Below are 13837 nucleotides of genomic sequence, written 5' to 3'. Positions count from 1 at the left end.
CATCAAAATGACAAAGAACGTGAGCTCTTGCATTGGCGCGACATTAACATTAACATACACTGCTAACATGGGAATGATAATATTGATCGCGTTGATAAGCAAATCTTGAATATACCGCATATACATTTACCATGATCTCTCGCAGTGACTTACCGAGAAAATGAAAAGGAGTCGGATTGACATGAAATAAAAAGGATTAAGTGTAATCAAAATAAACTAATACGAATTAAACTTAAAACTAGATTAAATATCATCATGTTGTAATTTAGATTTTTGTTTTGTTTTGTTTTTCCTTCTTAAATGTGCATTTTGTAATATTTGTAGGGCCAGGCTCGATTAGCACTTGTGCTATTTTCTGGTCCCATTTACCATTGTATTTTTATACATGTGTAACTGTTATGCAATTTGTTTTATAAACTGTAAACATGTGAATATTGTTGGTAAATAAATAAATCAAATCAAATAAAATCAAATGTAAAACGGTGCGAACAAAAAATAATCAACTTTATGAAACTCCAAAAATGGCATCTCAGTTAATCAAAGGTACCTATTTTTCCTTTTCTAAAAAAAAAAAGTACAGCTTATTGAGTAAACGACAAAAATCAAGTAAAACACGGTAAAATTGCAGTTGTATTATTTTGTTCATAGAACGTCAATATTATTCATACATTCCTAAAACCACAGGTAAGTTTAGAAAACATACATTCATAAGGAATTCACACACTTTACACTCTAGGGTCTAATTTATTGGTCAACATTGACAAAGATATAATTCGGCTTTCCCGTTTTTCTCCTTTTTAATTTTTTTATTTGATATTTTTATCAATTAAGTATCTCATCATGCTTTTTATATTTTTACAATTGTAATGATGTGTTTGCAATACATCACATCAAGCAGTAGTTTGATTAATAGCATATCTCCCAATATCATGACAAACAGCCGAACACAGTCTTAAAATAATGTCTACAGTCTTAAAATCGCGGGTCAAATTGACGCCGAAAACAGGGACAGTTCCTGGTCCGCTGCGGATAAAAAAGGACAGGTAAATAATGTCCGATATGACACAGAAAGGGTCACATCTGATCCACAAACTTTCTCATCGGACCTTACTCCGGGTCGGGTATTTCTACCCGAACTTCCCGAAGTGGCGTTTGGCAGCATGTCACCAGGTTTCCGGATCACTCTGACCCGTATTTTCGAGAGTGGTGAAAAAGATAACAATAAATCGATACGATCATCTTAAGCCAAATAGTATCTTTTCATATTTAGTTTTTTTTTGTCAAGACAATAAAACACGATATCATTATATAAGAAATAATTGTACGTGCTCAAAACTCTTATACATTTGTCCAAGATTGAAACGAGAATTAATCCGGATGCATCTTTTATTACCAATGACTGAAAAGGTAATGATATCCTTTCAAAATATTCTGGTGAACACTAATAACGGTTGTATTTATGATTACTCAAGCTACATCTGATAATTTTCATTATCGATTATGATCATGGGAAATGACATACATAACACAAAATTTCTTTGTCTGACGATACAACTAATTTTCAAATTATTATCTTTCTTATTATCTTTTCCTTTTTTTTTGTTATTTAATTGATGTACTTCACATGATACAAATGCATTCAGTGTGATTTGGTCATATTTGAATTCCTGAAGATGTTGTAAATAAAGATCGAAAAATATGGAATTCGTCATAGTAACTATCACCAAGTTTTCTCTTTGTCAATTGATATACAGCTCTTGCAGAAATGACCATGTCCGAAATCACTGGCATTGTTTTAACAGGGTTGAACATAGGTAAACAGGTGTTAAATTTCTATATTCTTAGGAAGTGAAAGTAAAACCAATATTCCAATTGATTTTTCTATTTGATTTCAATTATACGAACAAACATGAAGACTGCCTACTTCACAGTACTCATATACATGAAGGCAAATAAAACACAATGCTCGTTCGTTCCTATATACATGTAGGTTTAAAGTGATTGCGTATCCTTACTTTGAAATCACGGTGTGAAACCAAGCTGTTTATATGAATTTTTGTGGTTATGGGTAATCACTCTTTCACTTTTGATATTTGGTAATTTCCTTTTTTTTTCTAATTTATTATGCTATTTTATGTTCTACCTTCAAAATCCAAATTTACATATTTGATTCTTAGATTATTGTCATATTTGATGAGATTATCAAATGAACATAATTCCCAAGGACACCAATATTTTTTTCTTAGTAATGTTTGCATACATTTTGTGCCTGTACGTATTACTGTATTATAGCTTGTTCATTACTTGCCTTTTATTATTATTAGTAATATTATTTGTTGTTCTTTTTTGTTAACAGGGCAACATGGAAGATCACCAAATTGATGATATGTGCCAACCTGTACAAATATCAGAAATAAATAAATGAATAAATAATCAAATGAATAAATAAATAGTTAGTATTCCGCAACCTCAGGACAACAGCATTTGATGAAAATCAAATTTTATCATAATTATATCAAGCCATAATTATACCTGTTAATTAAAAAAACAACTATGGTTGGCAGAGTCAAGCAGTAATTTAGGCGAATTCCACTGCATTCAGCAGTGAGTATTTAATCTCAAACAATTGCAGTGATTAGGTTCTGTTGATGTTTGGTCATATCATACATTGTGGCAAAAATTAAATCTTATACATCATGTACATGGATGCAAGGAATGCTCCCCAGGGAGTGGAAATTGTGCACTTTTCGTGTGGGATTGAAATGAATCCAATGACCGGGGTAATAATATGATGTAAAGTGCTTTGAGCCGTTCTGGAAAAAGTGCTACATAGAAATTGGCTATTATTATTATTATTTTTATTATTACATGTAAGTTGCTTTCCATAGATGTAAAATTTAGGCTACTGACAAGATTTGACCAACAGGGCAGGGAAATATAATTTAAGTCTACCTATTTCCCTTTAAATTATTTGACCACCATTACCAAGAGGTCGCCTCTACTATAATGACAGCAAATTAATATTTACAACGTTTGATCTCAAATCGATAAAATAACCACCAAAAAAAAAATCTTTAACGGCAAGCAAGGAATCCCGTTTACCTTGAATTTGCTTTAATAATGTACATAAAGTATAGAAGACTTATTTGCTCCTCTGCATATTCTTATAAAAACACATTGTAAATCATTCATCAACAATTTGTAATAACACAATATTCAAATGTGAACAACACTTAACCTGTATCTGAAATGTAGAACACGTGAACGGGTGGTTTTTGTGTGATAAGAAAGTGACCAAACATACTTTACAAAGACTGTACAGCCACTTATATAGAGAAGAACACTTATCGCCACTTTTAAAATTATTATTGATATTTACATATTCAAATGAACAATATCAGTACCATTGAAACGCATGCAAAGTACAAATGGAAAATGTAAGTTTACAATTTGACCTTTACCAAATTTGTTACCACTACAAAAAACCACGAAGAGTCATGGAATGTTATTCTGTCGAGGATAGACATGTAGGAACTTTACCATTTGGGACGGAGCCTTTCGTACACATGCCCCTGAGAAGCGGGGGTGCTGTAGTGCTGAATCACCCCACGTATATTTAGTGGGTGGTGCGTATGTTATTTACCATAGGCAGCACTAGAAATCAGGGTAACAAGCAAAAAAAAACGTTATTGCTCCCAAATCTCAACATCTACGATCTGCATAAGATATGAACTTACTTTAAACCAGTTATATTGAAACTCCCGAACTGTTAAGAGATATTTAGACAAGATAGCAGTACTGACATAATAAATCACAGTTTAAGCGTACACTTCTTGATTGTATAAATATTGTTTTAGCTTACGTGGTATGAAGAGGGAGAACTGGCGACAGAAGAGAATATTTGGTCGCTTATCCGTTACGAAACACTAGTAAAACTATCCTGAGTTTTTTTTAGGTGTGGGGGTAAGAAAAAGGGCTATGGTGACGTATCCATTAGACCAAGAAACTCTCCATTACCTTCTTAGAATGATGCGTGGAAAAACTGCGATCTGTATAAGATATGAACTTATTTTAAGTTCGATTGAGTAGCAATTCTAAAGAGAACTCGCACTCGAACAATGCTTTTCCTGATCAAGCCATTTGACCATCCGGTGGCTTTTTCTATTGGCGTCATCTGCATCTACAAGAAGTGTGTTCATTGGTTGAACATCCGTTTGTCCATTTACAGCAGCCAAGTCACCATTGTCATATTCACTTTGAGTGTTTTCATTTGATTTGATAAAGTCATCGTTGGCAGCAGCTGGAACAGTTTCATCAAGATCACTTCCATCGGACAGGATTGATCCTTGCGTTACGTGGCCTGTGGAAATCATCATTGAGTTTTTCACTATTGAAGTATTCCTAGGTGGTTTGTGGATATCATTGCTGGAAGGAAGGCTCGGAGGACTATTGGTGCGTATGTTTGTATCAATGGCTTCGATACTGCTAAAATCCTCGTTCGGAGCATTATGTGACGAGTTGCGTACCGTCACAAACTCTCTTTGTCAATCGACTACGGTGCCACCTTGACTTGCACCAGGTTGGCTACTTCCGTTACCTCTCTGATCACCCTTTCCGCGGCAGAACAGCGACTTCAGCCCTTCCTGGAACTGCCTGTGTTTCAACGCGTAAATGAATGGATTGATACACGTGTTACAGAAGGCGGCCACGACTGTAAAGTGATACCAGATGCCGTCGAAGTTGAGTGGACCACCTAGGTTGAATTGCAGGAACGTAAACTGGTTCGGGCTCCAACAGACAAAGTAAACGATGAAGAGGATGAAGAGCGTCACGGTGACATTCTTGCGTCGGGCTTGAGCTTGCTTGGATGTTGCGTTGTTCTTGTTGTTGGGGCCTTTGGGTTTGCCGTTGGTGTCCTGCTTCGGTCCGCCACCTTGATCAGGAGCACCGACCTGGGCATGAACCTGGCGCTCTTTGATGCGTAAGGTGCGTAGAATCGTAACATACGCGAATGACATGATAAGGCACGGAAAGAAGTACTCCCAACAGAAAAGAACCACACCGACGACGATTCCGTGGACTTTGCTCCACGAGGACTGAAATATGCAGCTTCCGTCAACACTAGCATACTGCCAGATGGGAAACACCCACTGCATTATTGGTCCGACGATCCACACAATCAGGATTACGATGATGGTATTGCGTCGCTTGAAGAACACTTGGTACTTGAGCGGGTGTACCACTGCTATGTACCGCTCGATGGACATTGCGGTAAGATTGAAAGTGGACACTGCAAAACCAGAGAAGACAAAGAATCGCGACCACCAGAATCGACAGAGGAAGAACCCAGACGCTCCGAAGTGCGACAGCCTATGGCGTACGATCCTAGTTGTTCCAAACGTAATGATGAACAACGAAGTGACGAAATCTGCGAGGGACTGGTTGAGGATGAAGAGGTTTGCCTGACTTCTTTTGGACCTGAGATGTCTAAAGACGATCATGACTAAAGCGTTACCAATGACCCCGATGCACCCTGTGGTCCAGTATATAATCACGGACACAAGGTCACTTCCGGTCAACCGGTTCGATACAGGCTGCTCCGGTTCTGTCGCGTTCGGTCCTTCTGTTGTCCACATTGAGTCCGTAGACAGAAGATCCGTGGCAACCTGGGTTGACGCCATCTTGGAAGCTGTATGGCAATCACCTGAATATAAGAGAAAGGAAAGAGAGATTTGAGGAATGAAAACCGTTGACACGTATACAAAACGGAAGAATAATAGCAGTAGAAGAAGGTGAGCTGCAAATAACATGAATAAAGAGGCAGGAATAGAATCATAAGTAAATGTCCCGATTTTATGACTATTGCTTCTGCGAAAATATCTGCTGAGGAAAAGCCAAGTTTGTATAAATCAACCCCAAACCTAGTGCTGCAGTCACAACTATTGGAGATGACAAATTGGCTATGGTCGGTCTGGAGACGGTTTCCCCGGTGTGATTTGATACTCTGACTCCTTGAACTATATCTCTGGCAACCAGGGCCCCGTAACACAAACCTGTAGGTTAGCGATTAATCGCTAATTTCAAGGACGGATTCTGATTGACCCTAGTCAGTCTACTGGGCAAAATGCGCATGCAACGGCAATCCTGATAGGCCATTCCATTTAGCGATTAATCGCTAACCTTTGTGTTATGGGGCCCTGGTTAGTCTTGGTAGGTGTAAGCGGTTGAACTAATCCCAAATAACTGGTCGTCTAGTTACAGAGGGGATAGAGTTCCTTGCATCTGTTTCCTTTTTTTTCTTTCACGTTTCGTACTCTTCTCTATCACCTCGGTCATTTTCCTTTTTATTTTGTCTCTCTTCAGCACCCCCCTTACCCTTTGCGTTATTACTCTCACTTTCACTTCTTTTTCGGGGGTCCACGATCGTCATGACCTTAATTGTCCAAACAAACTTTCTAATCGCAAATGGCACCCAAAATTGTTCAACAGTCAATTATAGACACTGACAGTATGAAAAAAAAACCACTCGGTCATCTTAGTCGCTTAATTTCATCGGTTGTACAGGTATGCATTCTGTAACGTTGATGTTTACGTCACTTATCCCCCATCCTCGGAAGAAATTTCCTTCGTTCGGCAACGACCCGGTACCCTTCTCTGTTGAATGGGTGAGGAGGTGTGCGTTGGTGCTCATTGGATTAGATTCAGTACATTGCCCTTTGACGTCATTTACCATACGATGTGCTTATCCACGAACATTTTATTCGTGGATATACTGTACAGTCAACCCAATGATCACGTGACTTGCAACAGGTACTAACGTACTACTCTCTCGTAGCTGAAGTGAAAACCATTGAATGTTTATTATAAATGGAGAAGGTGCATCAGAGCTTGTTCAGTTAGCTTTTTGATAAGTGCAGAAATCCATGTGACATCGCAACGTCACTTGGGGGCAGGGGTAACCGCTCCTCCTCATATCACTTTCAAGTAGTGAAAAACGAGGAGAAAGGGGGGGGGGGAGAAAGGAAAGAATCTCTACTAAAAAAGGAAACGTCTTGAGCGGGTATTTAACTCTATAATTCCAATATGATTCAAGTGAGTAAAAATATATGGCATCATATTTAGGTCATCTTTCCACCTCCCGCCCCCTCCCCCTCAAACTATACTGGTGCCGCCCTTGTATAAAGAATCATCAGACATCCATGACTACTTCAGGAATGTGGTTTATTAACTGGTATATTGACTGTTAATAATCTTTTCCGCCGCCTCGATATGTTTAGTATTTCAGCAGAAGACAAGAAGTTTTTTATCATACTATCTGTCGACGAGTTTCATTCAATGGTACAATTGACAGTGTCAATTCAGTTAGCCGAACGTTTAACGCATCCTTGCGAAACGAGATTTGTCAATTCTTATTTTAGACATAATTGCTCTGCATGTTAAACATCGGTAGGATACACATACAAGTACTACTATTAATATGAATGTTTCCTATATATACATGTATATCCTATTGTATTCATAAAAGAAACCATTGTCTCACTTTTCTTTTCAAATATTTGTTTGATCCGTTTTATCGACTATGTTTTGTCTGATGATTAATCAATATTTGAAAATATTTTTCTGATCTTTGAAATGTTACACCCTTTTAGGTCACTTTTCCGCTGTTACATTATACTTTATTGACCACGGTGTCTATGTTATGCTGCCAATCACAAAAGATGGTATTTTCCCCACAATTTTGTACATGTTTACTGAAAGGGACAGGGGATGAGGGGACCCCAGCCCCTGTCCCTTTCTGTGGCTCCTGCACAATTATTATCATTTTGTTGTTGTTGTTATTTTTGGACGTTCCGAAGAGGGAGGCGGGAAATATCCATCTTTCTGACTTGTTGCATGTTGCGGATTAGTCACGTTCGTATGTCTCCCCCCCCCCATCGATTGACTAAATGTTCATGCTCCGAACTGAATTGAAATGTGCTTGCCATTTGCTATCATAAGCCTTCATTGTAACTGCATAATTATATTTACAAACGCCATTGGTTCCCTGCAAGCTAATCATGTCCTAGCACTTCTAAATATCATAATTAGATTTTTAGAGTTTATTCACCGCAAGTCCTTTACTAAAAATCCGTTAAAGGATGGAAGTGACCGCCTTGGAGCTTTTAGAAAAATAGGGGGAAAATAGATAAATTGTTCTTTTGTTTGTGAGTGTAATTAAAATCATGTTCAGATGAATAAAACATAAATGACATGGAATATGACATTTTCAGAAGTGGTATCTTATCTTTAAGAGATTTTTGTCTGAATTGTCCCATTCATTAATGTTTCTGTGGTACCATTGCATAACAGTGCATTCAATTAGAACATAATCATCTGGGAATTCCGGTCACTTGCATATATTTTGGCATTATTTGTTTGAAATGGATTGTAAGGACTTTATTGTTACTCTATACATATAATCTCTTTGTTGCATGCATTGTGATGCAGTAATCTATGTTTATTAACCTCGGAACGTCAAGTACTCTCAACTCATTAATGGATGAAGATTGATAACAAGCTCTTCTTAAGGGCAAAATTGCATCAAATATTTCATCTCACAAGTGTATCCACATTTATGATTTTCATTCGAGTTTTGAATTTTGAATTTGAATTTTCTGCTTTAACCACCGACAGCTCTTTGGTAATCGCAAGTGTCAGTTTATTTCGCTTTTTTTTTCTCCCAAGTTCTAAAGGTAATTTTGCCATTGTCATCTATTAATTACTCACAATGGGCATCATCATTAGCACGATCAAATCGCTCTAAATTTTACACGCCGGTGTGTCAATGCTTAGTTGGCAGCTCTAGATTTGCGATGCTAATTTTGCGACACGGTAATGTGGCAGAAATATTGTTACGCGCTTGCACAGAACTGCCATTTATTTTCCTGCGCATGCGCATGAAAGTGTTTTCGGCCTATTAAATTCGCCGCAGAGGTTAGGTCGCAAACCCAAAGCCGGCATATCTGAGCGAAAGCCACTGCGGCCTTTAGAAATGAGTCCGATTTCAGAAACTGTCTCAAATTTTCACTGGAAATCATGTGTTTAATTGCATTTGATTTATCATGCGAATCTCTTTATTCAACATGTTCAAGGCAGATCACTCAGTTTCTGCTGCCCAGCAAAAACTGCATGCATATCAACATGCTCGAGGCTCGGTTGCAGCGAACTGCTTCGGACATGGCGAAATCCATGCCTGAGTAAGCGGTCGCCATCGCCGCGGGATGGGTGATGCATGGACTTACTAGATCCATGGGTGATGAAACGCAAATACAATCCTATTCTACTACCTAAAAAACGTATAAAACGTCATACGGAGGAAAAAAGGACAATTAATGACCGGCTAATTCAGCTTAATAATGGTCAGGAATACCCATCGGCAATTTTCATGCTAAGATCACCATGAAGATCTTTTTTTCAACACCGATCGTCCTCAACATGCTCAATGAAATCATCATTTTAAAGGTCAAATACCCATATTGGCAAATGTGTACTTATATAACTGTATAAGTTCAAAGCAAACTCCGGGTTCGGTAATATAGGCCTATACCTAAAGAAATTTATTACAGTTTAGATAAAGAGAACACTAATAATTTAATATGAATTTCCAAGTCATGATTGCCTGATGACAACGATGGCAGACAATGATTATGACGCATTTTTATAATTTGTTTTTCAGTATTAAAGCAGATTGATGAAATTTTCTTTATTATTTTCACCACGACGGCAGGAAGCGCAAACCTTTAATTTGCTTCGCATGAGAAGAATTTCTAAGAAAAATGCTGTCGTCCGCAGTTTTTATAATTCTATAAAAAAGTAAAAAGCCCTTTTTCTGGTACGTTGAATAATCATTTCTTCTTCTAATAACGCCCTTTAGAGAAGAGCCCTCTTTGGAAAAACAAATTAACCTTAATTATAATCCTTTGGGTCATACGAAAATCTGGAAATAGCCAGGGCCAGGGGGATCCAGGATTTTCCAAGGGGGGGGGGGACAACATTTCCCGATGAAAAATTTGACAAGCAAAAAATAAAAAAAGGAAAATTCTCTTTCAAATGGGGGGGGGGGTGGTTAAAACGGCATATCTACATTAAAAAATGTGATTATGGCTGTCAAAGGGGAGGTGGTGGGGGCACGGGCCGGTTGTGCCCCCCTGGTTCCGCCAGGGCCATAAAACGCCAAGTGGTCAGCTTTTCATCCAGATATAATCGGTTCCATAAAATAAGTATCACCATACCGTTAAAAACCTATAAAGATTAGGAGCTTTCAGGTACCATGTATGGTGAATCTTATTATAAGGCCTACTTCAATTTTTTAATTTCAAGTATTGTTGATTACACCGTAAAAGGACACGAGATATAACTTTAATTCAATCACAAGCAAATTTCGACAAACTTTCGACAAAGTTAATTAATCTCTTTAAGATCCTCACAAAAGTGAATCCGAAGCTCTGTTGCAGAAAAATAGTAAATAATGAAAAAAAAACATTTACACATAATTCAACAAATCGAACTCATAATTGACTTTCAAATAATCCGAAAGCGCGGATTTTAAACTTTGCCTTTTGGTTTTGGGGTTGAGTTTTTAAAGACCCCCTCTCTCTTGTTCTGTATTTTTCTTTGTTTTTATGTTTTGTCTCTCTACCTATTTATCTACCTTCTCTCTCTCCACCTATATCTCCCCACTCTCTTTCTATCTCAGTACAGTCGCATGCATCATCATTGTTATAATGAGATAAACGTATAGTAAACAATTCAATTAGAACATAATGATCATGATTTAAGTCATACTGCCTTTGAATTATAACAATATCATCCTGTTATTCCCTCCGTCCCAATGACCTAATGAAATGATGAAAATGTCTATGTTTAAAAAAATACTGATCATAATCATCTTACCATTTATAATTAAGCCTTAGCCCTACATTGTTAATGTGCAACCTTTTGGGATGGACGAGCGATGGATTGTACTGTTAATATCCCATGTTATCAATATCAATGTATAAACATTTAATCCATTCGAGCTGCCTGTTGCGCTTTAACCAGGGTGATAATCTCCGATGTAAGTCGTATTGAAGGCCTAACCTTTATATTTATAAAATTAAACTTCCCTTAATCCCTGAAAAAAACTTGTTTGAATTTCTTTTAACAAACAACAATGGTAGAAGGAAGAAACGAAACCTATACTTTAGCAATCAATTTCCGGTCATCTTTTTCAGGGAAGCTTCCGACCCCCTCACCCACCTCTCCCGTTTCCCCTTCCCCATACCTAAGTGGAAATTATCAAAAGGGAAAGGTTTTTCTTATCTCTTATAGTATTTTCCAACCCCTTCAATTTGACTAAAAATATGCTTACAATGATATACGCCCATTTTACTTACTGCCTTTACTCATTATATAATAGCCGTTGATGTCTTCCCCCTTAAATTTCCGGCTGAAACAAAAAATAACAAACTATATATCCCCACATGCAACCCCTATCCCCCAATAAATAATGATTTCTAGGAAAAAACAACTCTAATGACAATTGATTTTTCAAAAGCAGTTCCTAGTTCTTTCAGCTGTTTAATAATGTCATGAATGTGTCCCTAAAGGACAAGTCCACCCCAACAAAAATGTTAAAGTTTCGCTTAATTTCACAAAACAGTTATATTCACATTCTTGTCAGTATGCAAATGAGGAGACTGATGACATCACTCACTCACTATTTCTTTTGTATTTTATTATGTGAAATATGAAATATTCAAATTTTCTCCCTGTTGTCAAGTGAAACAACGATTAATTCCTCCCTGAACATGTGCAATTAGCATTGTTTAATACTATATGGCTCAATCAAGTTGGTCCTTATGGTTTCGACGTAATATTCGATTGATAATCTCGTTTTCCTTTCCTTTCCTTTCCTTTCCTTTCCTTTCCTTTCCTTTCCTTTCCTTCCCTTTTCTCTCTTTTCTTTTCTTTTTCTGTCTTTTCTTGAAACTTTTGGGGGTCCAATGCCCCAACCCCCATCTATACGCCAGTGAGCTTCTTTCTGTAATAAATGCATTGAATTTCTTGGACAGGTACTTGACTTGTAATAATATCATCGACGGTATCGAGACGTCAATAAAGCAATCTACGACAATGAATATCATAAAACTGAACAGAAATGACTTGTGACGAAAACAAGTCCAAAGTTCCCACGCGATGAAATACATCATGAAAGCAGTTATTTCTATCACAATGTTCAATACAAATTTTGTATAAATATGGATGAGTATCACTTCTCATGATTTTTGCTTCGTTAAACTAAAACATCATGAATTACTTTTGCTCTCTTTTTTATGTCTATTCTTCATTGTGAAGGAAACAAATTTGATACCGAGGTTAATGATTAAACGTTGAAAATCAGTTTCTAACAAGCGAGTTAATCTATACATGTATATATAATTAAAGGCTATGATTTCATTCATGGAAAAGGGAAGAATTTTCTTGGAAAACGCATCTTATGCGCCATTCATGCTAGGCCACATCCGCGAAACCGATTCCAGAACCGACGCAATCTCTTACGCTATTACCTATGACAAACCATCGGTTGGCTTGGCGTCGAATTCATTGACAGTGTGACCGAACATGTACATGGGGACGAAGTGTATGGCTGGGCCCCGTCTTACAAAGATTTGCGATTGATCCGATCAAACACAACTATGGAAAGCTAGCAACGTCAACATCTAAAATGCATTTTTGTTCAACATGTTCTTGAGATATCATGTATATTCCTACATTCATTGTTTTCTTGAATATTCAGTGTGTTTCTCTTTGTTTACAAAATAACATCGTGAAAAGAATTTGGTGAAAAAAAAATAACATTGGTTGATTTCCATACAGTCAGTTGCGTTTGATTGGATCAATCATAACTCTGTAGGACGGGGCACCGGGTTCGTCTGCTTGCATTTGATTTTCAGGTTTTCCCGCCCGATGAGACCCATCTAAAGAACCATCCTAGAATTTGATGTGATTTTTTTTGGTATGCTTGAACCGATTCGATTTGCAGATTATTGTCTGATTTTTATTCATATATTCTGGAATTCAAGTAGTTCATTGCCTCGTCTGTTTCCATACAGTCAAATTGCACAAGAGCCAGCAATTAAGTGCGTGCCTGTTCATGAATCATGATGTTCGTGCATTTTTGTACAGTCATCATGGAGGAAAAATTCGACCCACCATATTTTTAGGAGGAACATATATACATTGTAACAAAATAATAATAATAATACCTAAGATTTAAATAGCGCACTTTCCCTCTTAAGTAGAGTAAGTTAGAGAGAGAGAGGGAGAGAGAGAGAGAGAGAGAGAAAAGGAGAGAGAAAAGGAGAGAGAAAATCGAAGGAGAAAAAGGGCTAGAGGGGGAGAGACAACGCGTTGAATTAGTAGAAAATATAAATTGTAGTTTAATTTCCGATTCGTGTTTGTTATTTTTTGTGTTCTTCTCTTTACATCTGAAAAACATAATGCTTTGACCAAAAGTGTCATTTCGACAATCGATAAACAATGTAATGATCGTCAGAGACAGCACACTCACTTTGTAACTTGACCGAATTACTCTAACCCTTAAATGTCAATTCACTTTATACGTTCATGGTCGTCCTTAAAATCGAAAGGCATGGTGTGTAAGGATCATGCTCAAGCTAGTTCAGTGCCAATGTAATTTCCAATCAAGCATCAATGTCCCTCTTAATTTACTGATATGTTCATTATAATGATAATGGACTGCACTCGCTGCAGAAATGAGTTCACCATTACGCCTGAAACAAGAAGCATGATATCA

General features: G+C 37.3%; 1 protein-coding gene across 1 annotated transcript; it reads right to left on the bottom strand.

Annotated features, from left to right (window-relative positions):
* Positions 1-622: 622 nt before the first annotated feature.
* LOC129278593 (galanin receptor type 1-like) lies at positions 623-5699 on the bottom strand. Its single transcript, XM_054914735.2, has one exon. It carries the CDS (start codon positions 5679-5681, stop codon positions 4545-4547), a length of 1137 nt encoding a protein of 378 aa, XP_054770710.2. The 5' UTR covers positions 5682-5699; the 3' UTR covers positions 623-4544.
* Positions 5700-13837: the final 8138 nt, after the last annotated feature.

The sequence above is a fragment of the Lytechinus pictus genome, chromosome 16, assembly GCF_037042905.1.
Source record: "Lytechinus pictus isolate F3 Inbred chromosome 16, Lp3.0, whole genome shotgun sequence".
NCBI classification, from domain to species: Eukaryota; Metazoa; Echinodermata; class Echinoidea; order Temnopleuroida; family Toxopneustidae; genus Lytechinus; species Lytechinus pictus.
Note: the sequence above shows the minus strand (reverse complement) of the source record. Positions and strands in the feature narration are given on the sequence as shown.

Excerpts from the sequence above, each read along its gene's own strand:
- LOC129278593 (XM_054914735.2), bottom strand. The coding sequence starts at position 5,681 with ATGGCGTCAACCCAGGTTGCCACGGATCTTCTGTCTACGGACTCAATG.